This window comes from Halichoeres trimaculatus, unplaced genomic scaffold (assembly GCF_033239565.1).
Source record: "Halichoeres trimaculatus isolate MK-OKI-2021-1 unplaced genomic scaffold, fHalTri1.1 fHalTri1_scaffold_20, whole genome shotgun sequence".
Taxonomy (NCBI): Eukaryota; Metazoa; Chordata; class Actinopteri; order Labriformes; family Labridae; genus Halichoeres; species Halichoeres trimaculatus.
The window spans coordinates 10,137,393-10,160,692 of record NW_027437198.1 but is presented as its reverse complement, the minus strand read 5'-3'; the positions used below and the strand labels follow the sequence as shown (position 1 = coordinate 10,160,692).

The window sequence follows — 23,300 nt, the reverse complement described above, 5'->3', positions numbered from 1 at the left end:
TCGGCAAAAATCCAATATCGTGCATCCTTAAAAAAATAACTTAACAGCTGATTTACCTTTTGCAGCATGATCTGCTTTTCTTAAACGAAGTTTCTAAGTCAAGTCCCTTTTTCTTTAAAGTGATTTTCATCTGAACAGGATTATCTGCAGTGTGCGCTGATACCCACAGGGGGCGCTGATGTGTAAACTGAAAAAACCTTCAAATAATGAAATGAAGCTAAACACAAACAAGAAACATTCATGGTTTAAATCACATGACTAAAGCACATCACTGTACAAAATCATTTTATTCCAGTGAACACTCCTTAAAGGCAGGTAAAGGTACATACACTCCCACTTATACACAATCTCTCGCTCACACACACACACACACCTTCTTAGCCTGTCTCAGGTCTCACCGGACAGGACACTTAATTAAATATAGAAATATTAAAGGATTACATGCCAACATTTTTTAAATGCAGGTTCTTGGTCATTTTTCCTCCTTATCCGTTAATCAGTATATTCTTAGTGTTTATAGATAGTTAGCTAAGCTTAGCACAAGTCAGGAAATAAGGAGACAGCCGACCTGCCTTTGGTGACATATTCCACCTAGCAGCACCTGTAAAGAGCCCTGACTGAACAGTACACCTGGTTTGTTTTAGAAACCTCAGTGATGAAAGAAAATCAGGGACTAAAAACCAAGAAACCAAAATGCTAACTTAATTTTCAGGCACTGTTTGAAACATACAGCTCATAACCTGAGTGATGCATTTCCATATAAATAAAGTTAGCTCCTTCGCTAATAAATATGAACCCACAAACATTCCCCAACAAACAGGGCAGTTACACAACTTAGTGCAAGCTAGTTTCTTTAAATCCATATAAGGCAGATGAAAGAGACGATCAAAACTGCATCAAACGTTCATCTGTTAGCATCCATACTCCTGACTGCTCATAGATATTAAATATCAAAGTAAGGCACCTCAACAACAACAAGCCATGTGACTTCCATCAGTCAACAGCTGAAACAGCTAAAGCTACACTGATTTCCAGGGAATGAACAGAATTAGCAAAATGTTTAAATGCACTTCTTGGTGATGCGTTTCTGTGACAAATATCTGCCAAAGAAAAATCTGTAGTTGAATCTCCAAATTTAGGTTAGCTCATCTCTCTAACAACTTCATAATCAAATGCTTCGGTAACATTGATACTTCCTGATGTAACACTGACTCCAAAAGGCAGATAGGGTTTTGAATGCAATGCCATCCTCTGGTTTTGGCTTTTTTTGTCGCAAAAACAGTTGCTTTAGTGTCTTAAGTAAAAGAAGGGAGAGCTAATGATTGTTAATGACAAAGACAACTTATAAAAAGATGGGCAACATGATGGCTCGTCAGATGTAGAGTCAAAATATTTGCTTTACAACTTGTTATTCTATGTCAGTGTGGGCATGAGTTAAACTTTAAAATCAACATATGGGACACACTACTTTTCTTTTTCTTAAACATTGAGACAGTTTGTTCATCTTTCTATAAAGTCAAAGGTTAAGGTGTGTTGGTGTTTGGTAAGTTGTCATATTCATCATTAGCACCACAAAGGAGGCATTCAAGCACAGCGATAACTGTAGGACACCTGAGTTATAAAATTAGTACAGACTAAGAGAGTGAAGGGTTAAGCTTGGCTTTAGCAAACAGCTTAAATGTAAAAAGAAGACGCACACATGCTCAGTGCAGGTTACATAAAGTTAGTTAGAGGTAGTCTGGAAATGGAAGGATGATGTTTTAGCGGTCTGTTATTAGAACAGGAAATGAACTAATGTAGTGCTTTAACAGACTTTCTCAAAATCTTGTCAAACCTTTGGTTTCAGCTTTTACAGTCCTGTTCAGGACCACTTAGATTTTGTCCATTGAAAGTTCTGGTCTTGGTCAGTCTGGACTGTCAGTTGTTGGGTCGGACGGCTGCGTAGTTCTTGACAACTCCAGAGAACCTGACGATTTGGATCTCATGGTTCCTGGATTTGAAGTCCTGCCACAGGTACTCGGGTGACAGAACCTTACTGGGCTTGTTGATCCACATGTATCTGCAGGAATAAATATGTGTCACAAAACAAGGCAGTGATATTTATGCTATTTTATGTTACATTTTAGGACAAGCAAAGCGATGTTAGCTTTTTTTAAATCATAACTTTAAGTGATGGCTGTCCACAATACACTGACTACTATGTATGAAAGGGTTAAAGGTCGAACCAGTTTGTGGGTCTCTCTACCTGTTCAGGTGACTCTCCTCCTGCCAGGCAGCCTCAATGCCTTCTGCAGCATCAGCCTCGAAGTTTAAACGGCAGGTTCTGGCAAGTAGGTGGACTTCATCCAGGCTGCCTCCGAACGCCCCTCCACAGTAGTAGAAGTCTCCCTCTCCGACTGCTATGTAGGCTCTGGACCGAGCTCTACGCTCATAGGGGAAGTTACTGCGAGTAGTCCAGTAGTAACCTGTGCGTATGGATGGACACACAGGTACACATAAGAGGGAGGACATGCAGCCAGAAGACACGCTGAGGGGGCAACATGATTTCAATGAGGACCTTAGACCTTGATTTTCCTGCTCACCTGGATGTATCACAGCCACTAGCCCGCTCAGCGACTCAGTCCCCCAACGACCGTGGAACTTGGAGTCAACATCCAGACAGAAGATGTAGTCAGTGTTGCCCTGAAGCTTCTCCTCAATCAGGGTCTGGATCAGCTCCATCCTGCGAGCAGAGATCGTCTGCCAGCGGTTGGAGCTTGGCACAGCGCGTACAGTCACCTGGAGAAAAACTATTGTTAACAACTGCTGGAGGTGACAGGCAGGGCCAAAATTTCACCTGTGTGTCTGCTTACCCCTCTGTTGGCGGCCATCTTGACTTGGGGCACCTCATTGGGCTGGTCAGTGAACACGTAAATGTGCACCCTGAAACCAACAAAGAAGTGCTGTTCTGCTGTCTCCAGGAAGTCCTTCAGAAACATGATGTACCTTGGAAAAAGAAATCCTTTCAGCTCTAAACTGGAGTAATTAGATGTTTTATCCTACAGGTCAGGATGATGTTAATGATTTGGTTTCAGGCATTTACACTTACTTTCCCACGGCGAACACAGTCGCTACGACGCTGATGTTCTGTTGATGGTAGATGCTGTCAAGAAGCTCCGGGTTAAATGTTCCCTCCCAGACAACAGGAGCTAACCATGGGGTCACCGTCACCACATCGGTACGGCTGCGGTCAAAGACACACTGATGTCAGGAACAAACCACCAAATCAACATCTGTGTGTGGTGAACAAAACATGACACTCACCCCTTTATGATGCTCGGCTGTTTGTAGAGCAGACTGAAAGACAAACATGTTCATGTGTTGATGTCAGAATACAAGAGTTAGCATTTTTAGCTATTCCTGTTAAAGAGATATTAGTATTTGCAGCTTATTAGGGACTCATCAGCAGCTCTGCATCACTGTGTACCCTGCTAGCACTGTTAGCATTTCAACAGACTCAGCCCACCTACAGCGACCTTACAGCACTGCTACTTCACTTCACAGCAGTCACCAAGCCGACCCTTTAGCAGCAGTTTGAGAGCAACCAAAGAGCAAGTAGAGTAGTTTGCGTGCAGATTAGCAAATCGAGTAATTTGCATGCTAGCAGATTTGCATCATCACAGAATACTTACTAGTTGTAGTCCCAGAGTTTCCTGATTCTATAGCCACAGTGTTGGCATTAGCAAACAACAACAGAAAGTGACATGAGCATTAGCATTAATTCTACATCTGACAATGTTCTAACATTTTAGCTTCTCAGTTAGCTTGCACATTTCTAACACCTGTGTTCATAAACTAAATAAAATCACTAACAGGTTTGCTTTCATTTTAAGCAGCTGCTCTAACCTGAGAACCCACAAATACGCCACTTACTGTCTCTGAGCCTGAATAAACTACCTACAGCTCTTAATCCACTGCATTATAAGAAACATGTTTGTTCTTCAGATCAAGGCACAAGCCCAGGATGAGGATGATGACAGAGATGATGTACTCACTGGTCAGGAGCCACCAGGTGGAAGACATGATTCTTTCGGACCGTTTCCACAGATCTGCAGAACACACACCAAATAGGACTTACTTTGTGCACTTCCCTGTGACAATCCACCCCTTCATAAACAGCGCAGATGGACATATGGAACAAGGTGAGCAGGTGAAAAGGTAATATCTCCAATATAGAGACATACAGTGACTTACTTTCCATCAGCTGTTTCCTGTTCCTGCTCGAATGTCACAACAACCCTACAAAACATCAAATATTTCATATGGAGAAAGATTTAAAAGTCATTTTAGCTTTAAACCTCTTAAAGGTCAGATACCATAGAGCCTGCATTTATCAGGAGGAAGAAAACGTCAAGTTACACTATTTTCAGTTAGTTAAACTCTTTTCCTTTTATAAAGTAAAACAGTCACAGGATTTTTTTTATTTTACCTGAGCACAAACTTGATACAAACTAAAGAGGATACAAGGTTTATTATGTTTAACATCTGGGTGGATGACTTTCATTTCAGGGTTAAGTAGTCCACTCAAAACGACCCCCCAAAAAGCTAAATGTTACCTAAAAAACTTTGAGTCTCAACATTTATCTTACCTGCATCATGTTCTTATTACATTTGGATTAAAAAAATAAAGAGGGGTATTTTTGAAAGTACTGAGACTGAGAATTTTGTATTAACCCTGGAGAAGTAAATACATATTAGATAACCTCTTTTGAATGATGGTGCTCTAAATCTCACTACAGAGAGAAACTAATGCAGGAAGCACCATTCATCTATTGTTAAAATCCATTGGTGGAGAGCCTGTGATGAGAATGTCTGAAGTATGTCTTTACACACATGAAACATAACATAGTTTACACTCTCTGAATGTTATTTAAAGTAAAGTCTGAACTGTTTTTTCTGTTATAAGATTCTGATGTTCACTCATAAATTGTCACTAGACTCCCCACTAACATCCTTCACAAACAACAAGTGGACATGAGACTTTGCTGTGTGAAATACCATCACATTAGAGTCAGTTTTATATATGAAGTGATATATTAACATAAAAACAGTACAAACCGGTTAGTAAACTGAGCACCTGTTTTAGATGTACAAGGGATTGTTCTCTGATAAGCCCAACTGCGGTCACCTGTGAAACACACCTCAGACCTCACCCTTAGTATGTGATCAACGTTTAAGATTTTTTTTTTAATTTAAAACTAAGAAACTACAAACTGCAGTAAAACTGTGTGGGATTTCAAAGAACTTAAAGTAAAGCTCAAACAATGTGACTATATTTGCTAATGGACTGACACTTCAAGTGTGTGAACATGTTACCTGACAGACAAAGAAAAGTAGCAGTACAGCATCCTGTGGACACAAACATATAAAAAAACCCATTTATCATTATTAATTAGTGAGTAAACAGGAATGTAAATGAGCAAAAGCAGCACTGCAGATATCATGAAATAAAGCTGAGCGTGTCAGAGCAGAATCAGAGCCAGAAACCTAACTTTTCAGTCTCGTTTGTGATTACTTGTCTCTTGGATAGTAAAGTTTAGGGTCTCACATGCTGTTGCAGAAACCTGTCTGCAGTCTACAGGTCAATACAGTGTCTATAAAAAGCTAAATCAAACTTTAAAAATAAAGGTTTAAGATTTAGATCAAGTTTTTCTAGCAGAATCACAAAAAGAGTGGTTTTTTGTCACAAAAGCTGGTTTTGTTGTGTTTTTGTACTCACGCCAACAGCAGAGTTGACAGAAGGGTCACAGTCATAAATCTCCCGTTTAAAGCGCGCATCTCATCGTCGGAGTGAGACCAGAAAAGTTCTTGATCCAGACAAGGTCCCCAAACCAGATCCACTGAGTCCAGCAGGCGTAACCTCCTCCGTGTCTGTGTGCAGCGCCCAGAGTCTGTTTTGTCCTAGTCAGTCCTGGTTCTGGTTCTGGTTCAGTTGGGATGGTAGTTCATGCTCAGGTACAGGCAGATCCTGGCTCACTGTGTTGGAGGGGTCATGGGTGACATGAGGATAATGGGTGGTGGAGCAAGCAGCACTCTACAAAGAAAGACAGGGGGAGACGGCCGGGTTGGACTAACAGGAGTACATAGCATTTACATACATCCATTACAAACATTAGATTACTTTTGTTTCATCACTTTAACATTATATTGTGGTTGTTTGGCTGATGTATTCTGTAGATGTCAGCTTTCCAGTCGGCCTGTCAGGTTGTGTAGGTTATTTTTAACTAACTACACAAACAGTGTTGATCTCTAGTCTCTGTTTTTGGGGTCCCTGATTGAAAAGATGGCTGACTCAAGCACAGATGACAGGCTAGGAAAACAAGGTAATCACACAGTAACCATGAGCCGGTGATACATGTAAACACCATCGGCTGTATAAAATAAGCATAAAACAAAGCAGGAGCAGCTGAACACTGCTCGATGTTTGGTGAACCGGATCTCGTAAAAAAAAACCCGAGATTTTAAGTGTCACTTAATTCAATGCAGCTGATGTGGAATTTGTTGCTCGTCTAACTCCATCATGCAAACATTCACACCGGTGTTTGATAATTGATGCTAAACCCACACTGAGGTAAACGAAGGTATGTAAGGAACCCACCGAGTCCCGGATGGGGCAGCGTGCCCCGCACTGGACTTGGTACAGACAGAGAGAAGCAGAGAGTGACAAAAGCTGGATCAACGTCTACAAACACTCACCGTGTCCGTCCACCGGTGGCGGCCCGAAAGAATTAACCGTTATACCAAAAAACAGCACGAGCCTAAATCACAGCGCCGCAGCAAAGGATAGGGGCGTGGTTTCACGTAACCTCACATGACACGCCCTGCGCGGGCTACATGAAGCGTTTAGTGGACGGTGGAATATCAAACTTTTTATATTCAACTTTAAAAAAAAATAAAAAAAAATCTTTACACTAAATATTAAAAAGACTAAAGGCAGACATTCCAAACGAAGACTGTTTTAGATGTCCTTTTGCCACAAAAATCAAAATTATACGTAATGTCCAAATAAAGCTATTACTCCAAAGTTGTTAACAGTTTGTATCTGGGCACTCAAACTGACGTGTGTAAGTTAATTAATCCCACTCGCTTGTTGAAGAAAAAGAGGATTAAACAAAATTAATATCACCACACTTCAACAGATATGACATCACAAAGCCTTGCATCCCGAAAGGCTGCTTCCAGCCGGTCAGAAAGTGAAATCGAGTCATTCGAAAGAGAAAACGAGGGTGACATATGCTGTCAAACGCGAAGGGGGCATTGCCTTCAAAATAAAGTACATCATTTTTAAACCAACTATAAGCATACATTTTACATTGTCGTTTAACTTTTATCTCACACTAAACAGGTTATGTAATGTAAAAATCAGCATAACATTTAGCATAAAATTTTTATCCTTACCCTTCTGTTGGGGAGTACTACAGGTTACAGCTTTATTTTGAAGGCAGGTACACAATTGAAACGACTTCCTGTTAGGGCTGATTTGGAAAACGAAAGTGAAGGGACTTTCACGTGAAAAATGTATTTCCCACATTATTAAAAACGTTTGAATACAAATTTATTGATTCATTTTAAACTTTCGCCATTGTTCATGTCTTGAAGAATTCATAATTTGATGTCCAAATTTAGGACAGATTGTCGACACGAAGCTTCATTTAAAGGCTCATCCTGGTATATTTTTACAACAAATGCATTAGAAATTGAACCAAAATGTGCTGGTATATGTAATTAAACGTTGTAATAAAGTAGAAACGATGATTTAGAAAAAAAAAAAAACACCAACAAGACACATATAGTACTTTTAATGATATAATTATTCGGACATTTACACAGCTGGAGTTGTTTCTATGCGAGATTTGTTTATTAAAATATAGAAACATTAAAACTTTAAGTAACAATGACGAACAGAACGAGAATATTTTAATAAAGAAGATTTTATCTTATTGTCAATCATGTCTTTTTAACTGAGAGAGAGAGTTTGTGTGTGTGTAATAGTGTGTGTATGTGTGTGGGTGAGTGGGGGAAAGAGACAGTAGAAGGAAAGGGAGAGTAGAAACATGGTGGGACTTTTTGTCTTTCACTCTTTATGTGTTTTCTCTTTCCTGTCTGAAATTTAAAGTCCTCAGCACAGATCAGCACCATGTTTAAATACAGCTCACTCTGCAGTCTCACCTTATCTTCATCATGTCTTGGAATTGTGTATTCTTCGTCTTCTGTAGCATCCTGACCTCTGCTCTGTGCTGCGACTGGCTCAATCACTTTGGTCATCTGAACGGAAAAACGCTGAATCTCATTGAGATCATGGTAAGTCAAATTTAACTACTCTGAGTCCAGGTTCTGAATTAAGAAAAAAACCCATGACAATCTGCATCTGTGTTAAATCTGAATGATAAAAAACATCAGGATTTTTTAAAAATGTTTTTCAACTTTATGAAGTTCTTTAGTAAGAAAATGTATTTCTTGTGTAAAAGGAGTTTTCTTTGTGTCAATATAAAGAGAGAAGTGTTTTTTTCTTCGCTTGTTTTACAGTGTTTTATAAAGATATTAATGTTTTCATGTCTTATTTTTCAGGGTGCACCACTGACTAATCAACAGAATCCAGTTCACTTTCCATACAAACTGTACACACGCATTCAAAAAGACGAGGTAATTAATAAATCCTTTCATCTGATGTTATAAAGATAATGATTCGCACTGAAATGACTGGAACAATAAAGTCTGGTTTTAGCAAATCAGATAGCTTATAGACTCACACCTCTGTTCTTCTGCTCACAGGTGACGTCTCAGCTGGTTTTTGTCAGGGACAGTCTGATGATGATTTCTGACATATATCACCATGAAAACCTCACCTCTGTTTCCTGGGATAACAAGAAGATGGAGCACTTTCTCAGTAGCATCCACAGACAGACCGTGGAACTCAGCCGCTGTGTAAGTACAACATGTACATGTGAGCACTTTCATTCAGACAGACATGAAATTTCAGAGAAATCTTGATAAAACCAACGGCAACTCAGGGATGCATTTCTCTTTAAAGCAAACACAAATACAGAAACCCTAATGAGTTGTGATTAAATTCATTTTATTATCCCAATTTTCTCAAGAGCACAAGTTATTTCTGTAAATCTTTCCCTGAACATTTAACTGCGAGCATCTGAGCTTCTTTTACCGGTTTTAATTTGCTAAACTCATAAATCTCATGGTAAAACTGAAGCTTTAGCATCTTCCAGTGTTTGTTTCAGCTTCTGTCTCATGTTCTCTCCTTTTGTTTGTACAGCTCTTAAATTTTAATGCCTTGCCCTGTGTTTTATTTTCAGGTGCCGCCGAGTAAGAAAGTCAACCAGAAGCTTCGAAATTACTACAGAAGACTGACCAGACGCATTCTGGACCAAACTGTAAGTACACATGCACTGTTGTTCAACCAACTTTGGCTTTACATATCACAAATAAAAAACATTTCTGTCTGTAACACTGTGTGCAGTGTAAATAGATGTACTGATTGTTGTTTTTTGTGTACAGGGTGGCAGTGCGGCATCCTGGGAGCTCATCAGAAAGGAAACTCACAAACACCTCTGCAAACTTGATGTACTTATGAACACTATCAAATATTCAGCGGCTGCCAGCATGAGGAGTCCAACACCAACTCAACACATGCGCTGACTTCACTCATCCAATAGTTTTTCAAATTCTTTTGTATTTATTGTGTCACTGTGAAATGCTGATGTTATTTATTTATTTATCTATATTGATTATTTTTCTATTTATTAACAAAGTGCTCTTCTACTGTGTGTTATTTAAGTCAGCTACTTTGGCACATAAAGACTGTGAGTCTGACTTTCTACTTGAATATTTATAAAAACTGACAAAAGTTTAATGTACCTCTGTTTTCTGTGTATTTTTTAAGGACTTAAATATAAATTGTGCTTCATGTAGGTTTAAGCTTTGCTCTGCTCAGTGTTACGCCCTGTCTTGAGGTGACCAAGGCACAACATGATAAAAGCCTGTTTCCCTTAAGTCACAGACAGCCAAAAGGACCAACTCATGGATTCTATGGGATCAACAAATGATTTATTTACAATAAAGCAACTAAAATTCACAAAACAGAAGGGAACTTTAAAAGTGGCTCAGGGTGAAAATAGCCCTAATAAGAAAAAGAAATAGACATAATTTAACTAAAAACCAGTAACTTAACTCTTTTTATATTCTATTTTACAGAGTATATAGCTTGTAATTCTGTATTATTTAACTAGTTGGTCAGTTGCTGTTCATGTTATTTCCTTGTTCCTTGTTAACTGTTAGAACCAATACACCAATTCAGATTCCTTGTTTGTGTATTTGGCAATAAAACCTGATTCTTATTCTGATAAATAAGAAAATACTATACAACTTATGATACAGCATGAAAAAGTATAAATATATAACATAGTTTATGTGTAAAAATCAGGCATCATGATAGACCAGAAGTGACTTAATGTGACTTTACTGTCACCTTATTCTGAATTGTGACCAAAATTACCCCCCCACCCCCCCAGGCGCAAAAAAAAAAAAAGAAAGAAAGAAAAAAAAAAAGAAAAGAAAGAAAGAAAAAAAAAAAGAACAAAAAAAAAGAACAAAAAAAGAAAACAAACCAACAAACAAAAAAAAAAAAAACAATGGGGCCATTTCTGGGGTCGCTCATTGGGTTAAGAGGCCCTCACGGGACACTTTTTGTGTTCTTGGTTTTTTTTCACATTTCAAAAAGTTAAAAAAGGTAACCAAATCCTTTTTCTGACCAAAAATAAAATGTTAAAAGTATGATGGAGGCAATCCAGACGCTCCTATTAAAATGCCTTAATACGAGTTATTAAGCCCCCTTTGTTGTTGTTGTTGTTGTTGTTGTTGTTGTTGTTGTTGTTGTTGTGTTTTTACATTTACAAAATTTTTAAAAAGAAGGCCAAGCCCTAATAGGTTTTTTTTTGTTTTTTAATAGTTCTGACCCAAAATGAAATACTGTAAATCATTGGGGACATTTCTATGGCCTTTGTAAAGATGCCCATGAGTTTGTAACCCCTCTGAGTTAAAGTTCTTTTGTGGTTTTCAACATTTCAAAAATTTGGAAAAAAATAAATAAAAAAAATTAGTCAGTATGGTCCTCAGTAGGGACACTCCTATGTCTAATATAAAGATGCCTCATGGGTTTTTACCCCTCCTTTGAAAACAAACAAACAAACAAACAAACAAACAAACAAAACAGAACAAAAAAAACTGAGGCTAACCCCTCATTTATTTATTTATTTATTTATTTTTATTTTTATTTTTTTGCCAAAAAAATAAAATGTTGGAAAAACAATATAGGGAAACTCCATGGGCATTTATAAAGATGCCATGCCTTGTGGGTTTACTTATATGCTGGCAGTTGGCATACATCCATAAAACTTTGGTTTTAAAACAAAATTTCAAGAAACCTATCAAAATTACTCTTTGTAAACAATAAAACTCCAAATGTCAAAATACTTCCATGAAAATATTTTCTGACCAAAAGTTGAAATAAAAAAAGATAGGAGCAGGCTCATGGCTGACTTTATGGTCAGGTTCCAGACAACTCGAAGCATTGCTGTATAACCATTTTGTGACACTAGATGGCCTACTTCAGTCAATAACATATAAAAAAACACATACATCAACTTCACGTGATGTGCTTTTTTGACTTGTTTCTATTAATTTACATCAAGAGATAACAAGATCCACTGATCAATTTCATATTTAAGAAATAAACTCTAAAAAATGTTGTTGACACAGAAAACCTGTAAAGCTACTTTTTGTTCAGAGACTTTTCACAGGGGGGAATTGATAAGGGAGTTGATAAAGAATTGGATCAGTAAGCAGAATCAATAAGGGCACTGGTATTGATAAAATCTTATCAGTGCCCAGTCCTAATGGGGACACACCAAGGGGTGTGATAAACACACTCCAGGGATTTATAAGCCCCCAGAATAATAAAGGAACTGGTGCAGAAAGCCCTCTGGACTCTGTGGAGGTGGTGACTGACACGGGAATGAAGGCCAAGCTGTTGTCTCTGACAAAAAACACATCTCAGCATTTTCAGAAGACTTTCTCCTATCATGCTAGTTACAAAAAGGTTTATTCTGATGGATTTTCAGACCCTAAGAAATCAAAATACAAGCCCTAGAAGTGTCTCCATTGTGTTTTTTCAGCATTTTATTTTGGTCAGGGTTCTGAAAAGGGGGCAAGGGGTCAGCAATTGTTTTTTTTTTTTTTTAATATGATGGAACACACCAAAGGTGTACCCTGAGGGGTTATAAACCCCTACGTCATCTTCATTAGTGCTGCAGGACTGTCCCCATTATGTTTTATATATATATATTTTTTATTTTAGCATTTTAATTTTGGTTAAAATTCTGAAAAAAGTAAAGGTTGAGCCTTTATGTGTTGGTTTTTAATTTATTTTTATTTTTTTAAATCAAACTAAGACACACCACAAAGAATTATTCAGAATTAAACACACTTTTAAAGGTTCATTAATTTATTTATCAATTAAAGACATAGTACTGATGTTACAGAAAACCAGAAACTCAATTTTGATAATTATAATAATCTAGCACTTAAGACTGTTACTTTGAACTTATAAGACTGTATGACAAACTGTAAAAAAGAGAGATTAACTGAAAATGTGAACATTTTATGTTTTCAATACTGTAGTTTTTGCTTAAAGCCTGCAGGGGGCACCACTGGCCAACAGTCCACACCACAAAAATCGTATTTCTTGTTAAGTGAAAATACATAGGAGCTGTCAATTGCATTAAACTTGTTTTGTACCCATAATACAAGAAATTTCAACTTAGTTTTACTTGAAATGCAAATTAACAGCTGAAAAACCAGTTTGTTAAACTTAACAATTAAATGATCAAACCCTAAATTAGAATGAAGGGAATCGGTGGAGGTTCACATTTTCTGTGAATACATTTATCCCAGCCTCAGTGAAGTTGTACTTTAGATAAAAGAGTTTGATGTTATGATGAAACAAATATTAGCGCCTGTTTTTCATCAGCATGAGCAGTTTTAAAATTCAAGGATGTAAGATTAGTAATGGATTAACATCACAAAAATGTTTTATGTTTTTTCACCTATTGTCCAAATGTTTTAAAGAATAGAATAGAATAGAATAGAATAGAAAATACTTTATTTATCCTATTACTTACTTACTTACTTACTTACTTTATTCCTATTACTTTATTTATCTTTTATTTATTTTAAAAGACATTTTTTTAGTCTTTTTAAAGACATTTCAACACAAACAGACAGAGAATTGTGCACGAGTCAGATATCATGCTGGACAAAGAACTGAATTCATGTTGTCACCTCACTCTGATGGCACATATCAAACCTGAATATTTTTTATCTTATTTTTACTCAGCAAAGTTATTGCTTCAGAATTTAATAACCTGCTATACAACAAGACATGATTATTTCTTGCTGTAAAATAATAAACCACCCTCAGGTACATCCAGTTAAGATGTTGCACCACAGGGGGGCAGCAGTGCAGGTAAATAATCATACACTGATTGATCCATTTAGAAACAAAACCACATAGGAAGTGATGGGGAGGGGCCAGGTTTCAGTCTAGTCACATGATTGGACATAGTTTGAAGGGAAGAAGCCTTTGTTGCCGTTGAGAACCCCCTCACACCAGCCGTCATCATGCCATTGTGTCACATAGATGATGTCACCTTCTGCGAGGGTGAGGTCGTCAGGTTTTGAGGCCTCATATGCGTACAGCGCCATCACTGAACAAACAGTAGAACTGCAGTTAGAGGATAGTCTAACCAACATAAGTCAAAATGCACATCAGTGAGAGTATTAGGGTAGTGTTAACCTTTCTCAAGGTACTCTGGGGGGATGCTGGTGTCGTAGTCCACCGGGGGAGGGAGAGGTGGCATGATGTCATCAAATCCACCCATTTCACCCATTTCACCCATTAGAAAGGGAGGGGGTGTGGCTGGAAGCTCTAAATCTAAAAGAACACAAAATGATCCTGTGAATGACAGCTGTGACGGACCAATCGGATTGTTGGAGGCAGAGAAGTAGCTGTGGAAATAAATTGTGGAGTGTACATTCTTATGTGTATTTTTCTTTACATCTGTGTTTTCAGTGGGACACAGAATAAGTCATTTTACACATATTCCTACTTTTGTTTTCTGTACCTACAGCCACTACTACGAACCATCAGTCTGTTTATTCTTACCCAGATGTTCCAAGCGAGCAGGTAAGCAGAGCCGAGGTGAGGGAGAGGAAGAAGAGGAGGAAGAGGAGGAAGGGTTAGGAGGAGCATGAGGGGGAGGATAAGGAGGAGGAGGGGGGATCATCACTGGCAGACAGATGGACAAAGAGAGACTGAGTCAGAAACAACATCAAAGCAACAGAGGAGCAATGAGGGACCTGCACTGGTGTTGATCAAAGAGAAGGAGTGATCATCTGTCTTTATAGACAAGCTCAGAATTATGAGACAGATTATGATGACTGAATAAAGATGTCCAAAAAACTCCATCAAGGGCTTCCTTCTCCCTCTTAAGGACTACAAAAAATACCCTCAAGACTACTGCGACCTCTATAAGAGATAAACTTTTTTAATCCACATCGTTAACTTACTTAAGGACCCTTTGAAATCTCTATGTTTGGGGAAAGTTTGTCTGTCTGTGAACAACATAACTCAAAAAGTTACAAACCGATCTTTATGAAATTTTCAGGAAATGATCAAAATGGGATATGGAAGAAGTGATTAAATTTTGGAGGTGATCTGGATCACCGTCTGGATCCAGGATTTTTTTTAAAGGATTCTTTATCATTGTGAGATAGAGCTGTTTTCACCATATGCGTATATATCTCCACGATAAATGGTCGGATTGCTTTGCAAAACAATACAAGGTCACCATCATTTCCGACAGATGTATAACATTAAAGTCGTACTAAAGTGTTGGTGACAATCACAATATGCTTGGTGCAGGACTGCGCTCTCTGAGTGCTTTTCTAGTTTTTTCAAACCTTCTCAAGACCTGAAGGATTCTCCCTCAAGACTCTTCAAATGTTTTACTGGCTCATTTATTCTCATGTCCCTCAAGCTCTCACGTCCTTATGGCACCTTGTGAAGAACTCAACGCTTGATTCTTGACATTAGCAGTCATTGACTTCTCAAGGACCCTACAAAATTTTTACTGATTCCTGTTATCTTTCAAAGTTTAAAGTCTTTATTCTTTTTTTTCTGCTGTATTTCTCATCTATTGGTCAATAGGTGGCATCCTGTCGGCTTACGTGATTGGACAGGGGGCAAAAAGAGAGAGCGTGTGTAGCGGCAGCGTGAGGCAGGGCCAGAGCGAACCCTCATAGAGAGAGAACGAGTTGTAGGAGGCGAGCGGCGGCGGCGACTCCTCCTGGAAGGGAGGGTCACTGAAGAAAAAACAGCAAACAAGAAGAAAACAACAGAAAACATCACAAAGGAAGCAACTGAGGCATCAGAAAAAACAGTGAAGTAAAAGCAAAAAGTTACACAAGAGAAGAAGTCAGGTCGAGACAGCGTTTCGTCTCTAACAGACTTCAGACTCTGCTTTCATCGGGGAGAAGGTGTTCGCGTTCTGTGACGTACACATACTTAAACTTGAAATCCAGACTGGGCATCAACAAACCATCTGGACAGTGAGCTTGAATTTTCAACATCTTGATCATGTGATGTTCAAAGCATACAGGTACCGTCTAGATCCTGGCTTGGCGGAGGTGGAGGAGGCGGGGCTGGGAGCTCTGAGCCATCAACAGGTGGCAGAGCAAAGCTTTCCTCATCAGGTGGAGGTGGAAGAGGAGACGGAGGTGGGAGGCTGCTCTCCTCCAAAACTGAGAAGACAGAGGTAAAATCTCACAAAAGTGTCTTTAAGATAAAATTCAAGTTTCTCTCTGAGGTGGTTTGTCTGAGATTTAAACAAATGAGCTCCTTGGTTTGAGCTTCGCCTCACCTGTCTCCAGCATCGAAGAGAGGGGTGGAGTCAGGGATAAAGCACTGGTTAGATCTTCTGGGGGAGGAGGTGGAGCTACGGGTGCCACCATTGCTCCTGTTGAGCAAGGTGGAGGAGGAGGAGGAGGAGGCGGAGCCACAGGTGCCACCATTGCTCCTGTTGTACTGGGTGGAGGAGGAGGAGGGGGAGGAGTCAATCTTGCTCCTGATGAATCAGGTGGTGGAGGAGGAGGTGGTGCAGAGATGTTCGTGACCTCATCATCCAGAGCTGAAACCCCATTTGCTGTTGGAGGGGGAGGAGGAGGAGGAGCATCGTCTAGTAAGGCTGGGATGATGTCACACTCGATGGTAGGGATGGTGGGCGGAGCAACGGATTTTCCAAAACTGGAGCTGAGGGGGAAAATTAATATATAAATCTATAGAATCATAAAGTATATAACACAAACAAGAACTGACTGATGCACCAGCTGACTGGCACAGGCCCCCTGCTGGACGTTAAACAGAATGCAGGTTAATGTCACGCTGTGAACTCTGGAGAAGTGAAACCAGATCCAGGATCTGAAAGTAGACCTACAAAACCTAAAGACCTTTACCCGCTGGCTGGGGGCGCCACAGGGCACTGCACTGGCTCCAGGGATTTGTTGGACCTGAAAAACAAACACACACACACACACACACACACACACACACACACACACACACACACACACACACACACACACACACACACACACACACACAGAGTCAGGCTTCTTGATAGATATGTACAACGTGAAAAAGGAAGTAGTGACTGACAGAAACAGAGTAGAATAAAACAGAACCTGGTGGAGGCTCCGTGTTTCCGGATGGTTCCTGTTCGGTCAGACTGTTTCCCAGAGACCTGGAGGGGGGGAGAGACATGAGTGTGTGAGCATCAATAGAGCCTCTCAGGCCTCAGCAGCTCTAATTAGTCTCTCTAAACATTTTCCCACGCTTAACAAAGACTGCCTGTCTGTGTGTGTGTGTGTGTGTGTGTGTGTGTGTGTGTGTGTGTGTGTGTGTGTGTGTGTGTGTGTGTGTGTGTGTGTGTGTGTGTGTGTGTGTGTGTGTATGAGTGTGAAAACCCTCCTCATTAAAGCACCGGCAGCAGCAGAAAAGAATAAAATGTAAATTAAAGGACAGTTTCACATCTCTCTGAATCTTTAAGAGCATTGTGTGGTAGTTGTTGAATTCAGGACAGAGTGGGATATTAAACAGATAATAGAAGATCTTTGGAGTCCAGTTTAAACTATTCCAATTGGCTCTAATTTAAGGGGATAATCACGAGTTTGACCCATGATCTGAATCTGAAAACCTGAAGATTTGTCGTAAGACAATGAGACATTTAAAGTAATCTGTTTACAGTATAAATATTTACTGTACCAGCTTATTTGCAGAAATCAACATGTTTTTTTTCCTAGTTGTTCCCTTTCAGCATTGTATGTTATGTAGCTGCTGCAATATTGGAAACAAATCATCACTGCACCTCTAAATATCATGTTACGACAAAAAAAACATCAACAACAAAAAAAATTCCAGATGGCTGGATTGTGATTTTTGCAAACTACAGTATCAGAGTACTTAGAGCTAGTGTTCCTGTCTAAGAGCTAAGCATACAGGCGCAGCTCCTCAGACCGATGTCAGCGAGGAACCACATCACAACAGACGAGCAGAAGTGTGCTCACTTCTTCAGAGCTGCAGGTAAAACACCCTGATGCTGCCTCCTGCCTCTCAGTTGTGGTTTCAGTGCACACTGCTGCAGCAGTGCAGCTTTTACTTCATACCCAAATCAAGACACTGGTAGAAATTACTTCGCATAGTAAACATAAGCTGTGTTGCAGTGATTTGCTGTAGTTTTGAGCACTTTTTAATTTGCGTGTAACATGAGTAAAAGAAGTGTTTTAAGTTTCAGCAGCAGCAGAGCTGCAGACCTGAGAAATGGTCTCAGAAAACAAACTCCCAGTGACGACAGGCGCGGCTGTCACTTCTATTTCCGTGGTCGGCTTCAGACGCGACATTTCCTGTTAGCATCAGCTTCTACACAAGCTCAGACTGAACTTCACTTCTGCTTTTGCTTTTTAAGGCTTCCTTTTTTTAATTTGAATGTTTGCTTTTTCAGCTTCTCTAAATGCTCTGTGTTCACCTTCTGAAACTGCTGAATCACCTCTTCAGATTATTCAGTGAGATTAAACTCTGAGCAAATAGGGAACTTTCGGCTTTTAAATTTTGGATATAAAACCAAAAATGAAAGACAGCTGAGCTTCAAGCAGCATCTCTAAATGTTAACCTCTTGTTATATACCTGGAACACTTGATGGTTTAATCTTCTGTGTTAGATACCTTCACACCGTGTCCCACGCTGTCCAGCTGCTGGTAGTTGATTGGTTTGCGGCTGTAAGATGGGCGGGGCTGCGTGCCAGCAGGAGGTTGAGGAGGTGGCAGGATCTTGTGGGTGCGTGGGACTCGCCTCACCGCCGTGAAGACACCAATTTCTCTCCGAGCAACCTTCTCCTTGTGCATCTCAACTGTCTGAGACACACCATGAGAAAAGAGCGTTAGATTATACAACAGTCATAATGAACTAAATCAGATTTAACCTGTTTACTACTTAACATCTTGAGAACGACACTTTAAATCAGTCGTAGTTGTTTTGTTGGTCACACAAAGCAGATGGAGAACAGAGGCTCCAGTCAACCATCCATTCATTCATTTACTGGTTTATTCAGCCTCAATGGAAAGGAGGCTATTATCACACACACTCTCTCACACACAAGCACACACACACTCTCTGATGACCTGGATCTGTATTCTTTGCACAAAGTAAGAAACAAACATTACATTTTCAGGATTTTTGTCCTGAGCATTTTTCCCCATGCCTGTTGTCATGGTAACCCAGGGGTCACATACCGGCTGTGTGACATGTTCTGCTAACACTCCCTGATCAGCTGTGGCGTGTTTCCAAACAGATGATGTTGTTCTGATTGACGTTGATGTTGTTATTGTTGTGGATAAAGAAGGTTTGTTTTTGTAGCTGTTGTGTTGGAATGTGTTGTTGTCGTTGTGGTGGTTTTTGAAGCATATGTTGTTTTTGAAGCTACTGTGGATTCATAAGGTAGTGCTGTTATTTACTATTGAGGATTTTAATTCTGAAATTGCAGATATGGTTATCAAAGCGCGTAAACATCAGATGAGATTTTTATTTGTCACACAAAGCTTCATGTTCGGGGTGCAGGGTGAAGTTTACCTGACCAATGAGGTTGATGGAGGACTCCATGTGGCGCAGCTGATTGGTCTGAGCATCAAGCAGACTCAGGACACTGCTGGCCAGAGTGCTGATCTGGTAGGCAACACTGGCCAGTGACTGGGTGGTGAAATTCTTAGTTTCCTCCAGTGCCTTCATGCTGCCATCACCTGACTAAGATGTGGAGACAGAGGTGAGCCTAGCATAGTACAAAGACTGAAAACAGAACCTTGCTAGCCTACCGTGACAAAAAGTCCTGAAAATGAGGAAACCGCAAAACTCAAAGACTGTAGGAAGTAGGAAACTAGAAGTTAAGCACAAAGACTAAAAACAGAGTGAAACTTTAATTGAAACTAACTATTAGCAGGCCAGAAATAACTGAACCCATCAGCTTAATTTGGCAAACAGACTGGTTAGAGGGGGAAAGAAAATGTGAGAAGCAGTTAACTGAAGGGAAATTGTTATTATAGCCAAGCTGAAACCCTTAATAAAAAACTCAGAAACTTTTAGCTTAACTTTTAATAACAAATGAAATGTGGAGAAATTTAAGTTTCTATTTTCAAAAAGCCCGGAAGTAGGGAGAAATCTGAAAGTAGTACAATCAGCCAGCTGTAGTTTTACTTGAATAACCAACTACCTTACCATTATCAACTAATGGTGTTTATAGTCACCTGAATGTAGTTGTTGTGGCAGTAGTCGGCCACATTCAGCAGGTTATCGTAGTTCTCCAGCAGAGCTTTCCGGGCGTTTGGTGCCTCCTCCATGATCTTTCTCACCTGCTCTGTGAAGTTCTGCTCCTTCATCGCTGCCTAGGGAAAAACATTTCAGTAATTATCCTCAGTATGAAAACATTTATTTTCAATTAAACATTCAAATAAACATTAACCCTTCCCACAAGAACCATCAGGCAACAGTAGTTGCTGCACTTTTTTAACATTAGTAATCTGTTTAAGAGTTGGTTTGACTATGGGTAGCTAATTAAGGTTTTACAATTAAAGAATGGGAAAATAATGATAATACAATACCCGTGATAATAACAAAATAGTAATGAAATTAACAAACAATAGTAAGTATGATAATAATAATAATAATAATAATAATAATTATTATTATTATTATTATTATTATTATTATTATTATTATTATTATTATTATTATTATTGTTATTATTATCATCATATGGGGTGTCATACATATTGTGTAATGGGGGGGTCTAATCGATAGAATGCATGCACTTATTTTGCAGGGACAAATTGGGATTTAACATGATAAAATTAACAGCAGGATGTGGATTTCATACTATTACACAGACACTTAAATTTTTACATTAATGTTTTCATCCTTGAACTTCCCAAGAACCCTGGAATTACTGATGAAACCTTGAAATGACTTTTGTGTAACACTTTGGTATTTCAGTATAAACACTTGGGGTCTAAGGTTCTGGTCATGCCTTACCTGATTAGACTTAAGGCTCTGACTTTCTCCTTTAAAAATAATCATAGTTTAAAAAAAGTATTTTTTTTAATGATTGAAGGAGCTAGCATCAGAGAGTTGCTTTACTTTATTAGTAATACTTGGATATTAATTAAAGCAGAAGACTACTTTGAAAGACACCAATGAATACTTTATTTATACACAGACCTAACCCTAATCCTTTAACCACATTTAGCATTTTGAGCCTACCACTGAACTAAACTATGCTCAAAGAAAATCCTGTCAAGATTATTTAGATAAACAGTTTTAGGAAATTGTTCTCTTCCCACTAACCAATCAACGCGAACTTCTACATCATTCGTAAAGTTTTCGTGTCTCAACTTACAGGAAACTTGACCCACTTCTTGTTTGGATCAGGTTTAGCCTAATTGATTGTTGTCTTTAAACTTTAATAACGTCAATAATACGGTGATAGCCTAGATGAAGTTTAAAACTTACCACAATCTGCTGAGTGGAAAAGATGATCCGTGGAAAAAGCCTGAAATGTTTCTCATAGGATGGCTGTCTGCCGGCAGAGTTGTCGGTTTGATTCCCTTCACACAACCTGTTTCAGTTGTGTCCCTGCTGCCGCTACTGCAACCTGCAGCCAAAGATCGTTACCCATCTGCAAGATGGCTCACTCCGAACGCCGTTCAGTGAAAATAGTTGAGAAAAATTCAGAATGCATCCTTCTTTCTCACCCTAAACTTTCTGCGTAAACAAGAGTTTTCAATTAAAAAAGAAAGATAACAGTTTCTTTCTAACTAAATTTCAACTGTGACCCCAAAAAACGGACTTAGAAATGTATTTAGGTGCTCTATTCTGATGTAAATTATAACTCAAAAAAGCAGTACACTACATCAAAATTTAAAGATCTTTACAATGTATCTATGAAATACTCTTTATAATCATTAAATGATCCCCACATCCTCTTTTTCTTTCAAATATATTATACCCACAGAAGCTGCCAGGAGGAGAGTGACTCCATAAACAACACCAGAGTGGGACCTCATGAAGGATTTTCTCCTCTTTGTAAACTTGCTCAGCCCAAACCACTTCCCGTTTCACACCAGAGATCAGAACTTAGTGAAAACTTCAAAAACGTGTGAAGGCTGATCCATGCAGAAGTTGAAAAATTATAAAAATATCAATGAAAAATAAAGCCATGGTTAACAATTATTTCCTAAAATTCATCACAACTTACTGATTTAATGAATAAAGAGTCTGTTTTTTTAACAGTCCAAATGTTTATCGGCGTGTTAATTGGATTTTCTACCTCAACGGTGGACCAGATAAAAGCTCCTGATAGTCTGCAGCACTCCCTGCTGGTTGAAATGAGAACAACAACTCGATACTGCTGGTACGCTACTGGATAACAACGTAATTTTACGGTTCATTTAATCACTTTTCTTCCGAATATAGGCTAGTTCACAAAGGGAACTTAAGGAGCACCTTCAACTCTAATGTATTCAAAGTTGGGAAAAAACACGACTCAGTACTGGGATGTTTATATTTTTTTAAACCAGACAAACCAGCAAAATCACAAAAATTAATCAGCTGATGAACAAAAAATATTAAATCGTGATTTTACAAGTGTTCATTTTCTGTTAACTATCAGAAATAATTTAATACAAGTTTTTAAGTATAACACTTAAATTTTATAACACTTATTTATTTATTTTCTTTTGTGTGAAATCACAAAATATGGTCAAGATTTAAGAACTGTGTTGTTGGTCTTTGTGTGGAGGAGCGACCGGGTTCCAGGGCTGTTTCCTCGGAGCTCCATCTTTATCATTCTTGTCTAGAGGCTTCAGGTGACTAGACAGGACCAGGTTTCTGACGGACATAAACACAGGAAAGTCAGGGCCTGGAAAGATATTCCCAGAACTTCTGATAAAGCCTACAGCTACTAACATGTAAAGTGTTCCCGGGACTATCCACGATCCTCACTGAAAGCTTTTCCAGGACTTCTTATTTACCTGAACTGATCATAGGACACCCTCTGGTTGACCGCCCTCAGTTTAGCATCGTTCTCCCTCCGGTATCTCCGCTCGGACTCGATCGCTCCCTGCAGCTCTTTCTCCAGCGCTGAGAAGTCGATAACATCACGCTGTGAGCTCGCCATCGTATGGTGACGTCACACAGGTAACATTTAGACTAACTTGGAAAAAGTACAATGAAAAATATGAGTGCGCAATGCATCTATATAAAATTCAACTTGCATTTAAAAATCGTTGAAATCTGCCAAAAGATGGCTAACAGAAAATTAAGTATAAGTTTGAGTTTAAATATCTTACGTACGTCGCTTGATTTCGTCGTGCTCTCGCTCTGTTGTCAAGGACTGAACTAACTATCTCCATGACGACGGGCCGTTAGTCGGCGCCTGCGCAGTGCGATCTAATGTGTGAGTTAAACTTCCGTTTCTGGTGTGAAGCGCTGGATTCATTGCAACATTTCCACCTGCAACCTTCTGTGTAGATTTTACTGTAGGTGGAAAACGGCATTGATTGTGTGAACAATGATTACTTGTCTTTCTTTT

General features: G+C 39.1%; 4 protein-coding genes across 12 annotated transcripts; 1 reads left to right on the top strand and 3 right to left on the bottom strand.

Moving 5' to 3' along the window:
- Window positions 1–287: 287 nt before the first annotated feature.
- LOC141809661 (globoside alpha-1,3-N-acetylgalactosaminyltransferase 1-like) lies at window positions 288–6,889 on the bottom strand. Of its 7 annotated transcripts, XM_074696786.1 has the most exons (12): window positions 6,736–6,889; window positions 5,759–6,073; window positions 5,356–5,388; window positions 4,234–4,278; window positions 4,035–4,088; window positions 3,672–3,698; window positions 3,304–3,336; window positions 3,089–3,223; window positions 2,853–2,985; window positions 2,583–2,778; window positions 2,246–2,465; window positions 288–2,059 (listed from the first exon to the last, which is right to left on the bottom strand). In XM_074696786.1, the coding sequence occupies exons 2-12, from the start codon at window positions 5,815–5,817 to the stop codon at window positions 1,918–1,920; spliced, it is 1,077 nt and encodes a 358-aa protein (XP_074552887.1). In that variant the 5' UTR covers window positions 5,818–6,073; window positions 6,736–6,889; the 3' UTR covers window positions 288–1,917. The 7 variants fall into 7 exon arrangements, with proteins under 7 accessions (XP_074552887.1, XP_074552883.1, XP_074552886.1 ...); XM_074696782.1 differs by having other exon boundaries at window positions 5,356–6,073; XM_074696785.1 differs by lacking the exon at window positions 3,672–3,698 and having other exon boundaries at window positions 5,356–6,073.
- On the top strand, window positions 6,648–9,693 carry LOC141809352 (interferon a3-like). Its single transcript, XM_074696340.1, has 6 exons — window positions 6,648–6,676; window positions 8,256–8,340; window positions 8,608–8,682; window positions 8,812–8,964; window positions 9,351–9,428; window positions 9,553–9,693. Exons 1-6 carry the CDS (start codon window positions 6,648–6,650, stop codon window positions 9,691–9,693), a joined length of 561 nt encoding a protein of 186 aa, XP_074552441.1.
- A 2,772-nt stretch (window positions 9,694–12,465) lies between these two features.
- abi3a (ABI family, member 3a) lies at window positions 12,466–21,385 on the bottom strand. 2 transcript variants are annotated; one of them, XM_074695843.1, is made up of 12 exons: window positions 21,221–21,385; window positions 19,960–20,097; window positions 19,292–19,462; window positions 18,388–18,576; window positions 16,852–16,910; window positions 16,624–16,677; window positions 16,032–16,420; window positions 15,775–15,912; window positions 15,340–15,474; window positions 14,276–14,398; window positions 13,907–14,044; window positions 12,473–13,817 (listed from the first exon to the last, which is right to left on the bottom strand). In XM_074695843.1, exons 2-12 carry the CDS (start codon window positions 20,089–20,091, stop codon window positions 13,654–13,656), a joined length of 1,692 nt encoding a protein of 563 aa, XP_074551944.1. In that variant the 5' UTR covers window positions 20,092–20,097; window positions 21,221–21,385; the 3' UTR covers window positions 12,473–13,653. The 2 variants fall into 2 exon arrangements, with proteins under 2 accessions (XP_074551945.1, XP_074551944.1); XM_074695844.1 differs by lacking the exons at window positions 14,276–14,398; window positions 15,340–15,474 and having other exon boundaries at window positions 12,466–13,817.
- A 1,035-nt stretch (window positions 21,386–22,420) lies between these two features.
- dnaaf19 (dynein axonemal assembly factor 19) lies at window positions 22,421–23,143 on the bottom strand. Of its 2 annotated transcripts, none has more exons than XM_074697326.1 (3): window positions 23,063–23,133; window positions 22,741–22,918; window positions 22,421–22,597 (listed from the first exon to the last, which is right to left on the bottom strand). In XM_074697326.1, exons 2-3 carry the CDS (start codon window positions 22,884–22,886, stop codon window positions 22,477–22,479), a joined length of 267 nt encoding a protein of 88 aa, XP_074553427.1. In that variant the 5' UTR covers window positions 22,887–22,918; window positions 23,063–23,133; the 3' UTR covers window positions 22,421–22,476. The 2 variants fall into 2 exon arrangements, with proteins under 2 accessions (XP_074553427.1, XP_074553426.1); XM_074697325.1 differs by having other exon boundaries at window positions 22,423–22,597; window positions 22,741–22,923; window positions 23,063–23,143.
- Window positions 23,144–23,300: the final 157 nt, after the last annotated feature.